At 47.8% G+C, this 23,548-nt stretch overlaps 1 protein-coding gene across 1 annotated transcript; it reads right to left on the reverse strand.

Annotated features, from left to right (window-relative positions):
• Positions 1 to 2,022: 2,022 nt before the first annotated feature.
• DUSP29 (dual specificity phosphatase 29) lies at positions 2,023 to 23,292 on the reverse strand. The gene is made up of 4 exons (XM_003813009.5): positions 23,216 to 23,292; positions 22,865 to 23,098; positions 8,357 to 8,577; positions 2,023 to 2,626 (listed from the first exon to the last, which is right to left on the reverse strand). Exons 2-4 carry the CDS (start codon positions 23,062 to 23,064, stop codon positions 2,385 to 2,387), a joined length of 663 nt encoding a protein of 220 aa, XP_003813057.1. The 5' UTR covers positions 23,065 to 23,098; positions 23,216 to 23,292; the 3' UTR covers positions 2,023 to 2,384.
• Positions 23,293 to 23,548: the final 256 nt, after the last annotated feature.

Below are 23,548 nucleotides of genomic sequence, written 5' to 3' on the forward strand. Positions count from 1 at the left end.
GCAGTTCCTCAGCCTCGAGTGCTCCAGCACATTTGGAAGGTTTGTGCCTTCAAGTCTAAGAGAGGTCTTCCTTGACCACCCCGCCAAAAGAGGGTTTCTCCTCTTTCCCCACTTTTCTCCGCCTCCATGCCTATTTCCTGCATTGTGCTCTATCACAATGTGCATTTTCATTTTTCCTGTTGGCCCCAACCCAGGTTTTGGCATGTGGTAGGTTCTCAATAGATACTTGGTGACCAAACAAATATTTAATATCTTACTTCTGAAGACTTGAAACACTTTTGCAAAAACTTCCGTTCCTCCTTTCTCCTGCTTCTGGCTCCCAGGAGTCATGTAGAAGAGCCCAGAACTGCAACTTTGCCATTCTCAGCTTCTGTTGCCTTCAGCAGGACCCAGAGTCCCACAAAGAGATGAGAGCATGAGGAAGGTGTGGGATGCTCAGGAAACACCAACAATGCACCTAGCTACACTCTATCCTCCCTGATGTGAATTCATCTAAATGTAAATATTCATTAAAATAGAAATATTGGCTTCTCTCTGGACATGGAACAGATCAGAGCTAAGCAATAACTGAGTTCAGACTGGGGTAGCAGGATCCTGATGGGGAAGCCTAGGTTGGGGCCACTATGACCCTGGATCCCTTTTGGCCTGCATCTCTTTCCCAAGAGCTGGAATATGGTCCTCTCACACCCAAGTATGAGTCATTAAGCAATTCCATCATCCGTAGTCGTCATACACCCAGTATTGCTCTCTCCCTCACAGCCATATGAGTTGTGACTGATACACCCAATCCCTGTCCAGTTCAGGACTGTCGCGCTTTCAGAGGGAACATGTCCCCATTCTCTGTCTTAGCACCAGGACATACCAGTTCACTGCACATTTCTATTTCTGTATCATCTCTGCCTTTTTGCTTTGCGACCCCTTTGCAATGTTTCAGGTTTCAAAATGTATTAGAAGACCAGTGCTCTTACCATGAGGGAGTCCCCGGGGAATGCCCCCCCCAAGCCCTGTGTGCATGTTAACATGAGGGCCTTGGCTCCTCCTGGGCCAAGGCAACTCTCAGAGCAGACTCAGGGCAGTCCCAGGAAGCCAGGCCTAGCCACAGGGGCACAAAAGCAGGGCATATCCCCAAAGGTCACAGGGTGACTCTCAGGTGGCTTACACATCTGCTGAGGCCCTGGACTCTCTCCTCCACCCATCAATAACTTCCTCTTTCATTCTGCTGAAAACTACAACCAAACTGAAGAACCGGGCCCCTTTTCGTTTTTTCCTAGAAGGCCTGTATCACATTCTGGTTTCTCCAGGCCATTTCCATGCCTGGTCCTTGACGGCCGGCATCTCCAACAGCAGCAACTCTCTTTGGTTTCTGTCTGGTTTGGGATTCCTGGCCCTGGAAGCTGTCACTACCCGCTTCATGTCTGCTGCCGTTTTCTCCTTCAGAGTGGAAATCACGCAGCCATCGTGCCTGGCTTAGCTCTCAGGGAGGCAAACTCCACACCTGAGCTTACCTGGCTGCCCCATCGTCCCACTCCACAGCAGACAACAATTTGCAAATACTTTCTGCTATGACTGAAAAGCAGCCCGTGTTGCTTTGACTAGAACCCACGTGAAAAGAGCCTCCCTGACGTCCCCGCTAGAGAGGGTCTCCTCCCTTTTTTCCCCCAAAATTAGAAAGTCAAACTCCTACTTGTCCAAACTCACCACAATTCATTGAATTTTTCTGAGTAGTGGGAGCCCTGGGTCCCTTGGGAAAGTGGGGGAAGCCTAAAGCAGGGGCCTCTGTACAGAGGTTCAGGACCCCTCCCCACCCTGCTGGAGGAGCACATCTAGAGATGGTGGCGCGAGCCTAGGGGTTCCGCTGAAAAGACAAGCGGGGCGCAAGGGATGCCACAGAAGCGCAGGATGCCTGGGAAGGAGCCTCCACAGCTACGCAGGCACTCCTGTGACACTGCTCACCCGGTACGGTTCTGTGGTTGGAAAAGCAATTTCTATTTTAAAATACTTTTTATAAGAAGATGACTTTCCTTTCAGACAAAGCCAAACATTTAATCACAACATAATGCCTACACATTTTAAAATCTTTTCCCTCTTCCTTCTCACCAAAAAAACAAAACCAAAGCAGGAGACTTGGTGCAGCGTGGCATGCTCCTCTGTGACCCAGAGCCGGGGAGCCCGTCCCTCCCATTTTGCTGAGAGGCTGAGCACTCAGCTCTGCCCGGGGGCAGCTCTGGGTCCTCCCTGTCCCCAGCACACATGGGGAAGTTGAACAAGATGATTTGGAAGAGTCGAGCTTCGGTTTCACCATCCCTTCTCTGGAGTCCTAGGCCAGGGCTATGTTCTGCCTCTCCCCTCTGTCCCCAAGCGCCTCTGCTGGCCCTGTGTCGGGCCTACAGCTCCCTGCCATCCTCCTCCTCACCGTCCTGGCGCTGGGCCTGTCGCCTCTGCTGCACCAGCTGCTTGTCCAGCTCCCGGAGCTGCTTCAAAAAGCCCCGGTTCGGGAGGACGCAGCGGTTCTTGGCCACTTGCTGGATGGCGTCCACCAGGGTCATGTCCTTGTGGATCATCAGGTAGGCCAGGACCAGGGTGGCTGACCGGCTGCGGCCCATGACGCAGTGAACAAGGATCTTACCTGCAGAGGGAGCAGGGAGGAGAAAACCCACACTGAGGGGCAGGTGTTGGGGGCACAGGTAGGGCCCACTCCCATCCTGACTGTCACCCTCTCGCCCACAGAAAGTGACTCAGCACTGTGCCCCACAGCTGCCTCTGTAGAATGGGGACACTCTTGGTGTCTTCTTCATAGGGTTGTTGAGAAGGCAAATAACCCTGTAAATAACTCGATTTTAGCACAATTTGTTTGTGCTAATGAATGGCTGCTGAGCTCCTACAGTGTGGCTGGGCTGCCTTTCCCCTGAGCACCATGGCCAGAAAGCAAGCACCCACTTCTTGATTACTGTTTCGGGTCTGGGGGAGGCTGGTCCCAGGTTCTCCCTGGCATGACCGCGCTCCTGGGGTGTGAACGTGTCCAGCTGGATGAATGTCTACCCCTGGCATTCAAATCCCACGGACCTTTCTGGAGGCGCCGGGCCTCTGGCCAGCCCTGCTGATAACCAAAGCGTTTCTTCCTCTCCCAGAAATCAGGGTAATTCTTTCTGTCATGACTCAGTACTTGAAACAGATGAAAGCTGTAGTTCATTAAGCCTTTTGGGGGCCTGAATTCTGTTAAGTGGCAGAGGGGAGGGGAGAAAGAGTTGGAAGGGAGATGGAGGGGGTGGGAGGAAAGGGGGAGGTGGAGGGAGCGGGAGAGAAAGGGGAAAAGGAGGGACAGAGGACACTAAGCTCTGGTAGGAGTTCCAAGAGCTGAATTTTGTTTCCAAGACTAGGGCATGAGGCCGGGCGCGGTGGCTCACACCTGTAATCAATCCCAGCACTTTGGGAGGCTGAGGTGGGCGGATCACTTGAGGTTGGGAGTTCAAGCTGGGTGAATGCACATGTGTTACTATTGGAGGAGTCAGCCCTATTGAGAAGAATCAAGGTCCAGGCAACACTTTTGTTCCTTCTTGTGGTCAGATTAGCTGAGACCCATCATGCCAGAGCACATCTCTTACCATCACAGGGGCCAGCACTATACCTGTGTTGGGCTTTTATTTCCCAACTTCTGTCAGAGCTCCTAGGGTCCTCCTGGCCAGAGCACACTTGTTGCAGTGGGAGAGATCAGCACCCCTCTCATGCTTGGAGATACTTTTCTTCATGACTACAGTCAGAGCCCTTGAGGCATGCCTGACCAGAGTTCATCTTTAGGAATAGCAGCAGCTAGTGCATACGTATGCTTGCAGGTCCTTATGTTCTCACATACAATCAGAGCACCTGGAGCCCATGTGGTTAAAGCCTGGCCAACATGGCAAAACCCCGTCTCTACACAAAAATTAGCCAGTCGTGGTGGTGCACCTGTAGTCCCAGCTACTCGGGAGGCTGAGGCAGGAGAATTGCTTGAACCCAGGAGTTAGAGGTTGCAGTGAGCTGAGATCACGCCACTACACTCTAGCTGGGGCGACAGAGCAAGACTCCATCTCAAGAAAAGAAAACCCAAATCCAGAATCTCTACTGCTCCTCAATTGCATGCTTTTAGGAGTGACTGGAAGGTAGGCCTCTGTTACGAAAATCAGACGTAGGCTAAGACTGTTACCCTGCACCATGCTCCGCCCCCCAGCCAGGTGTGCTCCTTGCTAAGCAGACTCCTTCCTTGCTTTCAGGAGATGCTTTCTGCCCATCTCCCATGCACTATCTGGGAACGTGCCTTTCTTAGTAACTCGCAAAGAAATTCTGGTAGAGCCCTTACTTCTTCCCAAGAGGTTCTAGGTGTGTGGAAGTTCTGAGAAACAAGGTGCAAGGTGTATTATGAACTGCTGGGGCTGGAGGGAGATAGGGCAAGAGACCCTTCCAACAGTGAAAATCAGCTGGGCGTGGTGGCTCATGCCTCTAATCCCAGCACTTTGGGAAGCCGAGGCGGGTGGATCACTTGAGGCCAGGAATTGGAGACCAGACTGGCCAACATGGTGAAACCCTGTCTCTACTAAAAAATACAAAAATTCACCAGGTGTGGTGGTGGGCACCTCCCAGCTACTTGGGAGGCTGAAAGAGGAGAATCGCTTGAATCCGGGAGGTGGAGGTTGCAGTGAGTGGAGATCACGCCACTGCACTCCAGCCTGGGTGACAGAGCGAGATTCCGTCTCAAAAAAACAAAAACAAAAACAAAACAGTGAAAATCTGGTCGGTTAAAGCTTATTAGAAGCACCAGAGAATCAACCTCCTGCTTGAAAGCAGGCTTCATTTATTTATTCATACTTCCCTTATCCATAATATATTTTAAGATGCCTTCAAAAGCAGGCCATGGACTGCCAAAAGGAGAGCGTGATACTAAAGTCTGATCTTTAGCGCCTCGTGGCATTTGCCCTGGAGTTTCTTAGAAGACTTCATTAAATTAAAACCACACTAATTCACCTCGGAGGATGCCGCATCGGGGGCAGTTAAAGCAACCCAAGTGGGGTTCCTGTGACAGTATTTTGTGAGTACTTCTTTTTCTGATGAAGAGTGACAAATTCAGTTTTTTCAGATCCTATAACCAGCTGGCATGACTCGCCCTCCATGATATTCGGTGACCTCTTATACAGCAAAGTCACCAGGTGCTCAAAATAAGGGCAGAGGACTCTTCTGTGAGGCCTCGGTGACAGAAGGAATCCCCGCTGGTAGGCAGGTGTCCTAATGGCGCTGCCTCTGATTAGCTCTGTGACCCTGGGCACCTCACTTGTCTTCTCTGGGCCTCTGTTTGCCCAGCTGTCAGGGCAGGACCAGGGACTGGATTATCTCCGAGATATTTTAAGAGTGACTGAGGTTGCCTGGGGAGTTCTTTATAAAGGGTCAAGTCAGGGTAGTGATGGGATGGGAGAGGGCCCCAGGGGCTGATTACAGCCCATGAGTACAGCTCCACAAGGAACGCTTTTCAAAAAGAGTGAAAATGACCGGCTGTGAGAAGCCGGGTGGGGGGAATGGTGTACACTTGGCTGAAACCAGTCAATGAGAACAAAGAACATAGACAAAAGGAAGCAAGGAGTGATGCCTTGCTTTTTGGCCAGACTGTCTATCCACACCGCTTACATAGAGAGTGTAAGAAACACACAAGTAGGTCCAGCACTAAAATGCCAAGCAGTGTCCCTTGCCTAGACACAACTGGGCCACCCACTGCATGTAGCAGGTGGGCTGAGCACCTGCCGTCCACTGGGTATGAAGTCTGTGGCATTGCTGCTGCTGAGCTAGCGGGCATTTTGTTTGGTTGCTCTGGCCACTCAGGGCACAGGTTACAACCTGATGGCCATTGGGTTGCTTTAGTCTGTCCTTTGCAGCATTTTAAGAAATTTCAATCTGTTGCCAAGACCTAAAAATCGAGTGATTTTATAATCCAGATTGGAGACTTCTGAAAAGTCAGATCTCCCACATTTGCACTGACTCTCACAAGACAAGCATTAGCTGAGGCTGGGTGGCAGGTGCCCCTCTGAAGGGGTACAGGGCTCTCTGCTTAGACACAAGTGCCCCCTACCCACACCCCTCCACTGTACATGCAGCCATCTTCATTTGTTTACACTCTGCATGGTTCTGCAGGGTAGGTGTTTGAGCCCTGACTTGAATTATTTAGATATGCCAGTGCAAAGGTGCTGAGAGCAGAGCCTACCCTGCCATCTCCAGTGGGGTCATGTCCTGCTCCCCATCCCTAGCCATCTGGTCGAGTCCCGGCACCCCCATCCATTCATTCTATCCCACTCATAGTCTCTGATCCGAGTATCTACTCTCCTCCGTTGGCCCTTTGTTTGCTAGGTGCCACCTGGTCTAACAGTCATGATCCACAGCAGCCTGACACCTCCTCATAATGTTCTGTCATCTGCCTAGGCCTAAGCTTCAACTTGAGAGCCTGATTCTTTCTGGATTTGGCAGTGGGGGTAGACCCTAAAATTGAGTGCCAGGAACCTACAACAAGCTTTCATGTGAGTATATCTTACAGTTCAAAGTTGGAATGTCTTTTTTTTTTTCTTTGAGGATTGGAAACTTTACGATGATGATGTGCACATGCTGGCGTGGTTATATGCTTCACGGTGTATGACCACGCTTTATCAAATACATCCGAGAGCCTGCTGTCCACCAGGTTCTATGCTAAGCGCTTTACGCGCGTTACTGCTGATCCTCATTATAACCTCTGAAGGTAAATATTTTTATCACCGGATGGAGAAACCAAGGCTCAGAGAAATCACATCGTTAGTAAATTGTGTGACAGAAATGTAAACCCAGCCCTGTCTTCTCCGAAGCCTGCCAGGCCCCTTCCATGAAGGGTAAGGTCTAAAATATAGTAATGGCAAGTGAGTGCATTAAACAGAAACTGAAGGATTAGGTTGTTGCAGTCTTTGTTTTTTTCATGTCAAATGTGTTTTCAGTTAACTTCAAATACTATGAGGCAAATTTTACCTTGTGGTGATGACTCAGTTCAGTTGCGTTTTTGATCCTGCTTGGAAACCCAGAATGTACACAGCACAAAAGATGGTTCATAAATAGACTCATAAAAGGAAGGCCTGGAAATGAGGCATCTTCTAATACAGGCATGTTAGCTCTAAGGGTTTTTTTTCATTGTGACATTGCTTTCTGAGCCAAAATAATGACAAATTGTTGGTGGCTATGGTTGGCTGTGGGGCCAGGGCCACCTTGGGATGTCCATTAAGGTCTAATATTGTCCAGCAGACCTGGCCTAGGCCCAGCCCCAGGTTGCAAGTTCCTGCAGCAGACTATTTGGTCAGTCACTGAGCCTTGTAATCACAACCTCTTGTGGCAAGAAAGGCTTTCAGTAACCAGATACCCTGAATTATGTGATGGCTCCATAAAGGGGTGTGTGACACATTGGGCTGAAGTCAGAGCACAGATTAGGGAGCTGAAGTCCCTCTGGCCTCTGTGGAATGCCACTGAAGTACACCCTGCAGCAATAACTGTATATTGTCTTACCCCCGATGCGTCCCTAAGCTGTGCCCTTCTCTCCAAAATAGCCTTGTAGCCTTTGCTGTATTAGGGTAGCCAACAGTGCATTCTGAGCACAAAGACTAGCACTGTGATTTAAAAGCTGGATAATTAACACTGGGAAAACTTGGACGCTGGGGGTGCAAAACCCAAATTATACCTCAAATACAGCGTGCCAGTAAAGCCCAGCTTGTCAGCTTTCTACTGGAGGCCTCACGAGGCTGAGTGTAACTGGGGAGTGTAACTTGGTTGGTGGGCAGGAGAATTTAAGGTCTCTCCATGGATTCCCACTCAAGTCAGCTCCCTGAGGGTTTTCTGGCATCAAAGCCCTTGGCTACTAGTTGGGTTCAGGCCCAGGCACAATTAGTGTCTCCGGCCGCAGTCCCAGCTTTGAGAGCTCCCAGACCGCCTCCGCCTTTTGAAGGATGGCAAATGTTCTTTAGCAAAGACTCCGACCAAAAGGCCTTTTATTCTTACGCCCTGTTTCCATTCCCCAGAGCTGCAATCAAGGCCCGAACCCCACTAGCAGCACGCTGGGTGGTGCAGGTCCTTAAACCTTCACAGCTTCCAGGGGCTCGGACATTTACCCTCTGCCACAAGCAGCCCCAGTGGCCCAGCTTTGCGACAAAGATTTCGCACGCGCACATCCCGCTTCCGGCCTGGGCCTCGGGCGGGGAGACCTTGGGCTAAGGGCGGAGCCTAGGCTAGGGGCGGAGCCTTAGTGGGGCGGGGAAGGGGCGGGGCCTAGGCTACAGGCGGGGCGAGTCGGGGCGGGGCGGGGCGGATCGGGGCGGGGCCGCGGGTTTCTTACTGTGGTCGTCGCGTAGTGCTCTGTCGATGAAGGCTGCCGCCGGGTAGAAGAAGACACTGAGGTCGAAGGTGGGCAGGTCGTCGGCCTCCACGCCGTGGTACTGGATGTCCATGTCGCGGTAGTAGTCGGGCCCAGTGTCCACGTTCCAGCGGCCGTGGGCCGCGTTCAGCACGTGCGTGAACCCCGCCTTCTGCAGCCTATAGCGGTCCAGCGCCGTCGCCCTGGGCGCAGGGGAGAGAAATCTGTGGGCGCGCAGCGCCCTGCCCCGGGTCCGGGAAACTCAGGGGCCACCCACGCTTTCCGCCGTGGATTCCAGTTCCAGAATAAGGACTAGTTATTGCAAATGAAGTCCCAAAGCTCTGCTCTTACCCGGTCCCCTAGGCCACCTGCACTGTTTTGTGATTCTGGCTCGGCTGTCTCAAGAAAGGACAGGGTGGAGGCTGGGGTAGGCAAGCTGAGCTATTCGTTCGTCCATTCGTTCTTTCATCATTCAGTATACACAGCGGAACCTGCTGCTGGACTCTACGGTGGTCGCAGATCTGGACCTGCCAAATCGCCTGAAAGCCCTCCAGAATAACCTGTTCATCAGGGCTGCCTTCTCCCAACCTCTGCTCTGAACCTGCTGGATGTTTTTAGGGTTTGGAGATGGACGCTCAACTGAATGGTTTAAAGCAAGGCCTTCCATAAGAGGATTGGATTGGGATTGGGCAAAGTTCACAAATTCACGTTGGCACGCTGTGAACGGGGAAGTGTTGCTTTGGGGAGCTGTTGCCCAGCTGGGCAGAGCATTGTTCTGAGAAGGAGGGCTTTTTGAGCCATCTGTTGTTTGAATTGATTGCAGGGAAGTTCTTGAAGCCAGCAGTGAAGTTATTTAATGGGCTACAGCTTTATCTTTCTAGGCAAGAATTTCCAGGAACAGTAAAGTCCTCTTGAAGTAGGTGGCTCTGAAATATGACTCGATGAGAAGGCAGCATGGTGGGGCCGGAGTGGAGATGGGCTGCCAGAGGAAACACGGGTTCTTCCTGCCTGTGGGGTGGGGCAGGGAGAGGCCTGTGTCACTACAAGTGTCAACATTTGGTGATGGAGGGGAAGAAGGAGGCAAGCACGGGCCAAGCCAAGGAAACAGCACCACCTGAGGTATGGAGGCTGGAGACAACGAAGGCCTTTCAGGAAGCATTGTCTATTTCCTGTAATCAATTATCCATCCCCAAATAATTATTTGCAATCTATTATGTGCCAGGCACTGTGCTGGGTGCTGATGGTAAAGAAGTGAACAGGGGCTGAGCACAATGGCTCACGCCTATAATCCCAGCACTTTGGGAGGCCGAGGCAGGCAAATCACATGAGGTCAGGAGTTTGAGACCAGCCTGGTCAACATGGCGAAACCCTGTCTCTACTAATAATACAAAAAGAAAAAACAAAAAATAGCCAGGTGTGATGGCGCATGCCTGTAGTCCCAGCTACTTGGGAGGCTGAGGCACAAGAATCGCTTGAACCCAGGAAGTGGAGGTTGTCGTGAGCTGAGACCACGCCACTGCACTCCAGCCTGGGTGACAGAGTGAAACTGTCTCAAAAAACAAAAGAAGTGATCAGGTTAGTGAAGTTCCCTCAGGAAGGTCAGATACTAATGGGGGTAGGAAATAAACAAGTAAAGATAATTTTAGATAGCAGTGAGAGCTATCTGAAGGACCTAAAACTTCATGACATGATACAAAATGACTGTGGTCATGCTTCAGGCAAGGCGGTCAGGAAAGGCCACTGTGGGGAGGTGGTGTTTAAGCCAAGACTGAGGGATGAGAAGGCTGAGGAAGAGTTGGAGAGAAAGCGTTTCATCCAGGCAGAGGGAACAAGTGCTGAGAACAGAAAGGAAGCCAGTGTGGCTGAAGTGGCAAGGGGAATAGGAGTTTGGAAAGGTAGAGGGGCTGGATCGTGGTGGGCCCTGCCCGCCATAGGAAGGAGTATTATTGCAAGTGTGGTGGAAGTCCGCTAGAGGATTTTAAGAAAGAAGTAAGCATTGTTTACTTTTTTAAAGATCAATCTGGCCAGACAAGGTGGCTCACACCTGTAATCCTAGCACTTTGGGGAGGCCAAAGCGGGAGGGTGGCCTGAGACCAGGAGTTCAAGACCAGCCTGGGCAACATCATGAAACCCCATCTCTACAAGATATAAGGGAAAAAAATTAGCCGGGCATGCTGGCATGTGCCTGTAGTCCCAGCTACTGGGGAGGCTGAAGTGGGAGGATCACCTGAGCTCAGGGAAGTTGAGGCTGCAGTGAGCTGTGATCGCACCACTGCACTCAGTCTGAGCAGCAGAGACTCTGTCTTTAAAAAAAAGAAAAAGAAAAAAGAAAAATCAATCTGGCTGATGTGTGGGGATCCTGGATGCTAGGATCTGTGTTTGGGAGTCAAGGAGAGCTCTAGAGAGTGTTTAAAGAGAAGTGATACAATCTGGGTTTAAGAAGACACTTCCCTCAATAGCATGAAGACCAGGACTTCAGCTCAGGGAAGATGTGACAAGGGTCTGGAGCCGTACCAGTAAGAGGGTAAAAGTGGCATTGCACTCCAGCTGAGGGCTCATCTCAACGCCACTGGTAAAAGCATGTGGACAGAAGTGACCATGTTAGATGCTAGCAGGGACTAACAACCTGGGCCAGGAGGAAGCCTCACACCAGAAATATATGCCATGGCCCCTCGGCCAAGGGTGTGCTTGTCTTTCATTGGTTTCCTGGAGCTTTTTATTTGGCATGAGAACCATGATGGTGTCCAGTGTTTGGGAAGGGAATTGAGCATTTGGAAACATTTGCAGACAGCCCATCAGAACTGTGGCATGGGGAGGTGGGGAGTCCCACTGAGCCCCCCTCCACTTGGCTCTTAGTGTGGCCATTCTGACTGTGGGACACATTGTGCTTTCCATTTTTCCTCAGAAAGGTCTGCTTTTCATTTTTCGTCTTGCCCCAAAGTATGTATACAACAAACATTATGCTTTGGGGACGTAGATCTGCGCCCAATTAAAGCCGCCGCTAATGCAGTCCATCTTGCTGAGTAGCAATCAACCTCACTTTGAGGTTGAGCTCAGTGGAAAAATTTAAATTAACTCTTCTTGACAGGAAGCTCCTACCCACCATGAAGACTGTTCTCTCTGGGTTCATTAACTGGCTTTCAACATAATCAAGTGGCAGTTTGAATGAATAACAGTTTGCACTTTGCCACTTTTGGCGAGCGGGATAGATATGCAACAAGACTCATTGCCTGACACCTCCATATCCACCACACCAGGCTGACGTTGGCTGTGCCTGAGGCAGAGAAAGGGGCTCGTGAGGACCCCGAGACCTGGTGGGTATTTGAGGCCCACCACAAGTTTTCAGGGTCTTGGCTCCCTGGACGGGAAGGGGAGTTGGTATCCTCACACATCACTCTGGGGACTTCCCCCAGCTTCATTCACTCAGAGTTCAGTTGAGGGCTTGAAAGAGCATCCACAGCAGAATGGGAATCTGCAAATAAATGGAGTGCCTCTTACACAGATGTTGTGGGGGAGGCAGAGCCATCATCACAGACACCCATCGTCCAGTCCCCAGATGGGACAGATGCCCAGCTCAGCAATTATTGGGAGTGGGGCAGGCTCAGAGGGTGGTGTCTGACACTAGATTGCTTTGGTTTTGTTTTTAAATTTCAGGGCCAGATACATTATCTGCTCACATATGTTGAAAAGAGACTAAGAAACACAGGGGCATTTTGAGGTGATGGGCATGGAGAAAAGGCCGTGTGCCCCACTCCTGGGTCCACATAAATGCCTCTGCTGAGGGAGAAAAGACTTCAGAAAGAAAAACAGATTTAAGAATGTACTTCCAGAATCTAGATGACACAGGAGCTTTAGTTTCTGGTTAGGCACAATCCTAGATGTGATCAGTCTGTTCAATTTTTAAATAATATGTCGTCTCATGACAAAAATAACACATGCTCAATGTAGAATGTAGAAAACATACTCCCCCCTCCAAAAAACTCACCTGTATTTCTACTCCCCTGGAGATAAAGGCTATTGTTAGCTTTTGATGTAAGAACCTCCCATTGTTTCTCTATGCATAGATTTGTATATTTTATAGAAAGTTTTTTTTTGGTACAATACTATATATATAAAGTTTCAAAACCTTTGACGTGGTATATTGTAAACATCTTCCTGTGGCAACATACAAGACTTCAATAACTGCATGCTATTTCATTATATAGGTACGTCCCAATTTTTTTTTACCAAACATTTTGATGTGTTTCTTTGGGCACTCCTCTGTTTATGTCCGTAGGAGACATTTTTAAAAGTGAAATTGCTGGGTCAACAGATATGGCCATTTTAAAATACATTTGATACTTGTTACTAAATTACCCTACAGAAAACTTGCTAAAATTGCTAAAAATTGCTAAAAATTGCAGTCCGTATTCTTTGTCAATTTCATAGACAAAAAAAATTAATGGTGTCTTGTTTTCACTGATTCATTTTAGCAGTGACGGACATTGTTTACACATTTGTTGGACTCATGCAGTTTACTTTTTTTTTTTTGTAACCTTTTTTTTACTCTTCCCAGTTCACTGGAATCATGTAGTTTACTTTTTTTTTCTTTTTTTTTTTTGAGACAGAGTCTCGCTCTGTCGCCCAGGCTGGAGTGCGGTGGCGCAATCTCGGCTCACTGCTCACTGCAACCTCCACCTCCCAGGTTCAAGCAATTCTCCTGCCTCAGCCTCCCGAGTAGCTGAGATTACACGTGTGTGCCACCATGCGTGGCTAATTTTTGTATTTTTAGTAGAGACAGGGTTTCACCATGTTGGCCAGGCTGGTCTCAAATTCCTGACTTCAGGTAATCCACCTGCCTCCACCTCCCAAACCCAGTGGAGTCTTAACCGTGCAGTCTTGAGTGTGCCCGTTCCTTGCAAGTGGACTTTAAAACAGTGGGCACATTTCTGGCGTCTGATCTCGGTTAGTTCACCTGATGGGAAAGTGAAATGAACCGGCCTTCCGGTGTCTTGGGTGTTCTTGTTACTTGATGGTGAAGCTCCTCCGTGTTGAGGCACCTGAGAAAACATAGGGCTGACAGCTGAAACTGACACATGAACTGAGGTGGCAGAACTGCTGGGAGCCTCCGTTTTCTTTGTTTGCTAAATAGCACCGATTACACTGGCAGTACTTTCCTTGTGAGAGTCTTGTGAAGTTGAATGATGCAATATTGAAGCTTCTTTGAGAGGTTAAAAGATGACTCAAAGGGGAAAAGGCAGTAGAAAGATGTATGTCAGAATGTGCTTATCCCATGACAAAATGTGGTAATGGGATTATATGTAATTTAAATTTTCTTGTTTTTGTCTTTCTACATTTTGTACATTTTCAGTAATGAACGAGTCATATATTCATTTACTATGTAAATGTATAGCATGATTTGTATTGTTATTTCCTTAGTTCTCAGGAGAGACCATTGTAGAGGCATAAGGTGGCCTCGGGGTTTTTAACTTCTACTTGAAATCTCCTGTCTGCCCCACTCTCCCAAACTCTATTCCTCCAAGGTTGGAGGTGAAGAGAAGAGAATACCCACGAGGTCTGGTTTTGAGAAATGATGTCGTGTGAGTGATTGGACTCGGCATTTGCCTAACCATGCAAGGAGATGGTTTATGTTGCTTGAGGCCTTGACTGCTAAGCCGTGTTCTGGCAATGAGAAGGCCAGGCCAGGCCAGGGCCTCAGGCTTCTCTCCCCGACCGTCTTGCCTGTGACTGCTGCCCAGCTATGCCTCAGTTGCCTTCAGTAGTTGGAAGTCCTAGTTATTTCAGGTAACACCCAGCATGTTAAATTGGCAACCTTGACTGTTTTTTGCTGCATCCTAAACTGGCCACACCACCCACACCTGGAAGAAGCAGGTTAATTTCATTCCTGCTCGGTGCCTTAAGGCGGAATTAGTTCCTCCTTTTCGGGGAGAAGGAGCTGTCTCAGCTGACTGACTTGCCTTCACTTCACTTCCCAGGCTCTCAACGCCAGGCCAGCTGTGGCGATGCCTCTGGCTTCTGAGGCTGTGGGTCTGGTCAGAAGCAGAAAAGCAGAAAGGACAAGACAGAGGTTCCCTGGAAAGCCAGCTTGGGCTGGGTGGGTGGGGCAGGCTGCAGGCCTTGGCAGGAATCTGAGCCCAAATGCCGGACCTTGGAGGCAACTGTAGTTTACACAAAAATGAGGAGCTCCTGAGGGCCCGCACCATTCCATGAGCAGCAGAAGTTTAACCTCACCCTGGCACTGGCTCTCCAACACCCGCATTGTGGAGAGGGAAGAGAGATTTCTCAATTATCCCGTTTCAGCCAAGCCTTATCACTGGAGGCTGCCCTGCCTAAGAATTTGCAATCACTTTGATGGTAGCCAGGATATTTCCCCTCCTGCTGACTATAGGGAAAAAAAGGACTGAAAAAAGATTTTGCTAAGCAAATGAAAGATGTGAACGAGATTAAAGTGAGAATATTTAAATTACAGAAACTTAGTGCTTTCGAGCGTACTCAAGCATTTTTGAAGCACCCATTTAGGGACTGCTGATTGATAAGAGGTGATGAATTATTCTTATCTCATCATTGACGCCAGTCCCTGGCTCTCTGGAGGGCAACACTTGGTTAACCTAATTTGAATCTAATTTGAACGACTTAAAAGTAATAAAACAAGTGTGTGCTTGAAACTAATAAAGCTTAATTCATTTAATAGGCCATTTCTTAAATAATTTTATTTTAGAGCTGGAAGGGAAACTTCGAAATCATCCTTTATTTTACAAGTAAAGAAACTGAGTCCCAGAACAATAAAATGCTTTGCCAAAGGCCACCCATAGTTGGTGGCCACCCACACACAGTGGGGACTGGGATGCTGTGCCGAGTCATGCCTGAGCCCTCCACTCCACGCTGAGCCTGCAGTTCCACTTGTGGCAGATTCAGACCCCTATCAAGTTAGAGGAATGAGTGGGGAGTGGGTGGCTACACCTTGTGTGAAGAAGACTTCCCCCGAACCCCAGGAATATCTGCAAGGTGGCCAGCCAGGCCCCACCCCTTCGACCCCTCTGCTGAGCCGGCAGAGTGAGCACCCTCCACGTCGCCCTCCTGTTTGTGGCCTTTTCTCATCAGGCTGCAGTGGCAGGGCCACCTTTCCCCTTCCCTGGGCTGCTGAGCAATGAGGACTTGGAATTACCAGGCAGCCCACTTGGTGAATCCCCTTGAGCTAACCTGGGATTGAGAAAATGCTTTAGTGATTTTGAAACCCGCAGGCCCAAGGAACTTTGATATGGCTGCCTTCTTAGGCCTTAGGTCACCTCCCTGGAAGGCCTAGGAGGGCAGGCCCTCCTTCCAACACTCTGCCCTGGGTCATGATAGAATTCTCATGGGAGAAATCTGACCCAAGGTTGTTTTCTCTCCCAAGGCTTCCCCTAGGATGGGGGACCCTGGGTGGCAAGGCACAGTGACTGTGCTTTACCTTCCTCATACACTGTGAATCGAATTTCCAGAACCTGCCTGATTTGTCATAGTTCAAACTTGATGAATGTACTGGGCACCGTGAGACATGTTTTGCTTGCATTAACGCATAGAATCCACATAGGCGAAGAAGCTGAAAGTCACAAAGCCTGAGTGACTTGCTCAAGGCCACACAGAAACCAGTGTTCAGTCCAGACACTGTGGACCCAGAGCAGATGCTTGGCCGCTCCACCTATCTCCACAAAAAGGAGCAAGGAAAAGAGTGAGCTTCATCTTAGAGCTAAGTATGCCCCCCTGCGGGCCCAACAGTCACTGGCCTGGGCTCCAAGGATAGATAGTAGCTTTGGCCATCCCAGGACATCCATCCTTACTCCTGGGTCCTGACCTCCTTCACTTCCAGAGCCTTGGTACTGGGCTTTCAAAAATCTTAGGTGCTTTTAGGGAAAGGAAAAACCTAACCGAAATGTAAATATCAAATTAAAACTGAGGCTTTGTACATGAGGAACCAGCTTGGAGCTTTTGGCTGCTTTGGGCAACCCCTGCAAAGAGACCAAGAAACACAGGCAGCCTTGCCTGCTCACAGCCCAGCTTATAACCTTTGCATGGCTGCATTGGCGGTAGAGTTAATTGCTCTTGCAATAAGCGTCTGTGAGTCTCATTAACCTTGTTAAGTGAGTGTCACAGAAATCAGGGACAAGCACACAGCATGCTGACTTGAGGCTCCCTCCCTCAGCTGGGGGTGCAAGTCTCACACACCTGTGTGTGCTTGTATTGGGGCTCGATTAGGCACAGTTGGATTGAATTAAAAGGGCAGTGACATTTTCCATTTTCTTGGTTGAAAGAAGCAAGTTCAAGGTCAAACATCAAGGAGGCAAGCATATTTTATTGTCTAGCACTCGATTAACTAGAACACGTCAGTTCTGCTCAGACACTCAATGGTTTTCTGAATAAAGTCCCTTGGCCGTCATTCACCCTTCCATGAGCTGGCCCTGACCTACCTTTCCAGATTTCTTTTTTGTTAACTATAATATTTGCATTTGTCTACTTTTTTTTTTTTTTTTCTTGAGACGGAGTTTCGCTTTGTCACCAGGCTGGAGTGCAGTGGCGCGATCTTGGCTCACTGCAACCTCCGCCTCCCGGGTTCACGCCATTCTCCTACCTCGGCCTCCCAAGTAGCTGGGATTACAGGAGCCCGCCACCATGCCAGGCTAATTTTTTTGTATTTTTAGTGGAGACAGCATTTCACCGTGTTAGCCAGGATGGTCTCAATCTCCTGACCTCGTAATCCGCCTGCCTCGGCCTCCCAAAGTGCTGGGATTACAGGCGTGAGCCAACGCGCCCGGCCACCCTCGGCTAATTTTTGTATTTTTAGTAGAGGCGGGGTTTTGCCGTGTTGGCCAGGCTGGTCTCGAACTTGTGACTTCAAGCGATCCACCTGCCTCAGCCTCCCAAAGTGTTGAGATTACAGGCGTGAGCCACCACGCCTGGCCAACTATTCTTCAAGTTGAGGAAAAGGTAAAATAACCTGCCCAAAGCCAATGCACCTGACCAGGAGGCTGTGCCAGATGGCATTATTGTTAGAACGTTTGCAGCCCCTCTGGCTGCGCTAGTTATACTTTCCTGCCCCACTGACATGAGGCTTTGGCGTGGACTTGCTTTTGCCAGTGAAATGTGGGCAAAAATGGCACTTGTCACTTCTAAATCAGCTTATGGTTTGCTAGGTCTCTCTTTTCTCTCTGCTGCAAGGCTGGCAAGATCCCAAATCAGGGCTGCTCTATCAGCCTGGGTCCTAGAGTAAAGTGGCCGGGAGCGCAGCAGAGCTGGCCCACCATGGACTGCAGTGTGAGTGAGAAAGAACCATTGCTGTGGCTGGCCACCAAGATGTTGGGGTGAGCTATTAGACTAGCACAGCTAATCGAAACTGACCACACAGCAGTAGAATTTGGCTTAATCTCAGACCTTCTGAAAGTGTACCACATTCATCCCCTATATTCCAGATGAATCCCCCTGCTTTTCTCACCTCTGTAGCTATTCCCATCCTGCTTCCTCTGCCTGGAATTTCTTTGAAATCCTACCCATCTTCAAAAGTCGAGCCTAGATCCATGTCTTCTGTGATCTTTCTCAGATCCATAATAGCACCAAGCACTTACTGAGCATTTACTACTTGCCAGATACTACTCTAGCATTTGTTTGATTTCATTTAACCTTCACCCAGTGAGATAAGTCCCATTATTGTTGCCATATAAGGTGAAGAGAGGTAAAATAATTTGTCCAAGGTCACACAACTGGTAATTGGCAGAGCCAAGACTCAAACCCCATGCTCCTTCCCCTCCAGTACTCACTGCTGTTTCTGTTCCCTGTTACATTTCTACACATCTCCTCCCTCTCCCCTCCTCAACTCTGAAACAGCTTCTTTACCTGACTGACCATGTTTTATTTTTTTGATCTGGATTTGAGTATAAATTTTACCCCTTTCTGGTGGTGAGAACTTGGGCCGGTCACTTGATTTCTCTGAGCCTCAGTGTCTTCTTTTTCCCCCCGCAGCTCCAAGCAAGGTGTCCAGTAAAGGGTTACTGGCTGACTGAATGAATGAATGAACTCTCTGAGCTGTGACTTGTCCATTTGTAAAATGGGAATAATATTTGTAAAATGGTTCCTCCTTTATAGGGTTGTTGAGGAGTCTAAATGATGCCTAGCACAAGGCATGACACCTACCACCTAAGAATTCAATACAACTTAGCTATTATTATTATAAGCCATAGGAAAGGTAAATACAGTATATAATATACAGAGAAAAAGCTTACTTCTCACTATGGGGATTGGAGGAAGCTAGCTTCATGGCAGAAGTGACTTGAATGGACTTTGAAGAATGCATAGGATCTGGACTTGGACATGAGGTGCAGGGAAAGACATTTTAGACAAAGGGAACAGCATGGATAAAGATACAGAGACAGTTTAAGTCTTAAAATCTTAATCTTTCCTCAGTTGTACCATTTCTAGGGTCAGATCTAAGGAAATAATTCTAAATATAGAAAAAACATTATGTGTAAAGATGTCCACTGCAGTGTTGTTTATAAAAGTGAAAACATAAAAATAACTGATATGCCCAACAATAAGGAAGTAGTTAAATGAATGCTCTTCTGTTCATCTGATATATTGTCATGTCTATTATAATTAAATATATAAGAAGTAATAAAAGAAAATGTTTATGAATGATGCTATGTGAGAAATAAGAGAAAATGAATAATCATTATAGTTACAATTATATAAAAACAAATTCCAAAACCAAAAGTAATATTCGGAAAGTCTAGGAGGAAATATACCACAATATTAATAGGAGTATCTTTGAAGTAATGGCCTTTGGTGATTGCTTTGGGATATTGAAAGCAATCTTTCTTACATTTATCATTTTTTTATTATCATAGCTAAACTTTACTGAGCACTTCCTATGTACTAGGCAGTGCACTATTTTACACACATTACCCAACTTAATCCATACAGCCCTATAAGGAAGGTTATCTTATTAGCCTCTTACCAATAGGGAAACCGAGACTTCTCTATTTACACAATGAGCATATGTTACTTTTTTTTTTGAGACAGGGTCTCACTCTGTCACCCAGACTAGAGTGCAGTGGCACAATTACAGCTCACTGTAGCCATGACCTCCTGGGCTCAAGTGATCCTCCCACCTCAGCCCCCCAAGTAGCTGGGACTATAGGTACGTGCCACCAAGCCCAGAAAATTTTTAAAAATTTTTGGTAGAGATGGTGTCTTGCTGTATTGCTCAGGCTACTTGCAAACTCCTGGGCTCAAGCAATCCTCCCACCTTGGCCTCCCAAAGTTACAGGGTTACAGGGGTGAGCCATCATGCCCGGCCTATTACTTTCATTATAGGAAATATTTACTACATTTATTTAATATTTTGTTATTAAAAGACTAGAGATGTCAGTCCCTCTTTTTTTTTTTTTGCTACTTCAAACAGTGTTATAATAAGCATTGCTGCACATATTTTCTCATTATTGCTACTCTTATTTCTGTAAATTACATTTCTTAAAGTGATATTTTGGGTCAAAATATATGTGTGCCTTTTTTATTTTGAACTAATTTTAGACTTACAGAAACGTGCAAATATCACACAGAGATTGGCAATAAAAAGGAATCAAATACTGATACAAGTACAATTTGGATGAACCTGGAAAACATTATACAAAGTAAAAGAAAGCCAGGAACATATTATAATATTCCATTTATACAGAATGTCTGGAAATCAGTAAATCTATAAAAACAGAAAGTAGATTGGTGGTTGCCAGGGCCTGAGAGGCAGGTAGGGAATGGGGAGTGACTGTTTAGTGGGTTCAGGGTTTCCTTTTGAGGTGACAAAAATGTTCTGAAATTAGAGAGTGGTGATGTTTGCACAACTCTGTAAATATAACAAAACCTCTGAATTGTATACTTTAAAAGGGTGAACTTTATGGTCTATGAATTATTTCTCAATAAAGCCAAATTCAAAGAAGAAAACCTTAGAGAGTTTCTATACACCCCTCTCCTTCCTTCCCCTAATGTTCAGAACTGAGAAATTGTAGGTAAATTGTGGCACAGCTAACTACAGATTAATAAAAGTATACAACAGTATGTATATATAGTATGGGGTTTTGTTTGTTTTGGAGACAAACTGTTGCTCTATCCCTCAGGCTAAAGTGCAGTGGCACAATCTTGGCTCACTGCAGCATCGCTCTCCTGGTCTCCAACAATCTTCCTCCCTCCCCAGTAGCTGGGACTATAGGTGTGCACCACCATGCTGGTGCTTTTTGTTTTTTGTGTTTTTTTTGTATAGACAAGATCTCACTATTTTGTCCAGGCTAATCTCCAACTCCTGCCCTCAAGCGATCCTCCTGCCTCAGCCTCCCAAAGTATTGGGATTACAGGTGTGAGTCATAGCACCCAGCCTATGATTCATTTTTAATTGCTTAAAAAATATATAGGCCTGGGTGCAGTGGCTCACACCTTTAATCCCAGCACTTCGGGAGGCTGAGGCAGGTGGATCACCTGAGTTCAGGAGTTGGAGACCAGCCTGGCCAACACAGTGAAATCCTGTCTCTACTAAAAATACAAAAATCAGTCAGGTGTAGTGGCAGGTGTCTGTTACTCTTGCTACTCAGGAGGCTGAGACAGGAGAATCGCTTGAACCTAGGAGGTGGAGGTTGCAGTGAGCCGAGATTGCGCCATTGAGGGACATCTCAAAAAAAAAAAAAAATTAGCTGGGCGTGGTAGTGCATGCCTGTAATCCCAGCTACTCAGGAGGCTGAGGCAAGAGAATTGCTTGAACCCAGGAGGTGGAGGTTGCAGTGAGTCAAGATGGTGCCACTGCACTCCAGCCTGGGTGACAGAAGGAGACTCCATCTCAAAAAAAAAAAAAGTAAACCCTTTATATGTGTGTATATGTTTCCTTATGTTGGCAATAGCCCACACAAGGTAGTAGAAGTATGCAAGTAAATTTAACACTGGTTAGTCAGGGGTAGAATTAAGAGGAGACAAAGGGAGATTATGCAGTTTGTCTTTATAACCCTCTACCTCATTTAACCTAGTATAATTAAGCATGTCATATTTGTAACTTTTTCAATTAAAAAAAAGAAAGACGAAAGGCAAGGGATGCTTAACCTGGATCTTCCTATGGCTAGACGATTATCTCTAGGTATTAAGCAGCAAGATGTGTATTAAAATCACATATAGGCCGGGCACGGTGGCTCATACCTTTAATCCCGGCACTTTGGGAGGCTGATGTGGGCAGATCAACTGAGGTCAGGAGTTGGAGACCAGCCTGGCCAACATGGTGAAACCCTGCTTCTACTAAAAATAAAAAATTAGCCAGGTGTGGAGGCAGGTGCCTGTAATCCCAGCTACTTGGGAAGCTGAGACAGAGGATTGCTTGAACCCAGGAGGCAGAGGTTGCAGTGAGCCGAGGTCACACCACTCCAACCTGCACTTCAACGTGGGTGACAGGGTGAGACTGTCTCGCAAAAAAAAAAAAAAAGAAAAAGAAAATAAATACAATAATATATGGAGGGGTCCTACAGCATCTGCTCCTTGGTGAGATGGAACATGGCTGGAGTCCGGGAGAGTGGAGGGAGGAGCAGTTAAGAACAAGCCTCTGGGTTGGGCAGAGCTGCATTTTAATCCCAGCTCTCTGCCACCGACTGAGCTGTGGGACTTGGGCCAGTTATTTAACTGCTCTGTGCCTCAGTTTCCCTATCTTTATAATGGGAGTAATTAGCCTCTATCACTGGGTTATCAGGAGAGAAAAATGAGATCAAGCATGCAGGATGCTTAGCACAGTGCCTGGCATACAGTGTTCAAGAAAGGATAGTCGTTATCATTATTAATATTATTTACAGTAGGTGCATCTCAGTTGTGTAGGGAGTGGGGAATGGTGGTTATAAAAATCTAAAGGAGGTGACAGTGACCTAAATTTAGGCTCCCATACTTCCAGGCATATATTGATGTGTTCCTGCACCATCAACCTAAGAAATGATTTTATTCTTGAGGGTATTATAGCTAGCTAAAATAAAAGACTACATTTCCCAAGCTCCCTTGCAGCTAGGGGCAGGGGAAGTCTGGGATGGGACTTTGCTTTCAGAAGATGCCCTTCTGCTCTTTCTTTCCCTCCACCCTCCTGCTGTCTGGGTCCTAGAGTTGATGGCTGGGGTCCTGGCGGCAATCTGGGACCCTGCAGCACCTGGAGGGAAGAAGCCACGTCCCCAGGACAGTGGCGCAGAAACACAGGAGTCTGAGTCCCTGATGACCCTGCAGTGGCCGTGCCAGCCCCAGCCCACCTCCCTCTGCACTTATATGTGAGAGAGAAATAAACCTCTATCTTGCCTAAGACTTTGTTTAGGTTTTCTGTAATGTGAAGGTAAGCCCAGCCCTAACTAATTGAGTTCTCACAGAACTACAAATTCCAAAGCCCACGGCTAGGAGGTGGCACAGGGCGTGGCCTGGGGAGGGGCTGCTGCCTGCTCCCAAGCGAGCCTGGGCCTGAGCACTTACTCATCACCAATGTAGAGCTTGGGCCAGACCTCGTTGACGTGGGTGTACTGGGGACTGCCCTTCCAGAAGAGCCGCTCCAGCTCAAAGGCTCCAGGGGTGCAGTAGTCCTCCTCCTCCCCTTCCTCCTCCATCTTCAGCGACAGCCTCTTGGCAGATGAGTAGGCATTCTTGAGGCTTGTCTTCACTTCTCCAGATGTCATTTTAGAGCCAAGGGATTTTCTCTCCTTTCTGCAGCTGGTTATGAGAGAGAAGCAGGATGGGGGTTAGCAGGGGACACTGAGGCAGGGAATAGGCTTTACAAAAAGAGGTGGGAATAAGCTTATCTTAAAATTTGGCAAGAGTTTCCCCAACCTGCTATGCCCCGGCTTCCTCTTCCCAGGCCACACAGGTAAACAAGGAAGGCCATGATGGCAGTTAAATGACACTTCCCCAATGTTCCAATCTTTCTAGAGAAGGAGAACTGGGGTCCTTGGACGTGGGCCAAGGCGGGCTCTGGAGCTAAGAAATCCTGCAAGCAGCCAGTTCCTTCCCACCTTTCTTTAGACTTTACTCCTTTGGTTCCTACTTTTTCCTTTATCTGACTGAAACCTACTGGTTTGGGCCATTTGGGACCCAAAATAGGAAGGCCCAGAAGATCCCTGACATTCCAGGCCTGTGGCCCTCTCAGTGTCTGCAGGGAGCCAT

This window comes from Pan paniscus, chromosome 8 (assembly GCF_029289425.2).
Source record: "Pan paniscus chromosome 8, NHGRI_mPanPan1-v2.0_pri, whole genome shotgun sequence".
NCBI classification, from domain to species: Eukaryota; Metazoa; Chordata; class Mammalia; order Primates; family Hominidae; genus Pan; species Pan paniscus.

Coding starts and splice junctions, on each gene's coding strand:
- DUSP29 (XM_003813009.5), bottom strand. CDS start 23,064: ATGACATCTGGAGAAGTGAAGACAAGCCTCAAGAATGCCTACTCATCT. Junction 8,578..22,864: donor AAGCTCTACATTGGTGATGA/GTAAGTGCTCAG, acceptor CCCTGCGCCCAG/GGCGACGGCGCTGGACCGCT. Junction 2,627..8,356: donor AGCACTACGCGACGACCACA/GTAAGAAACCCG, acceptor CTCCCTCTGCAG/GTAAGATCCTTGTTCACTGC.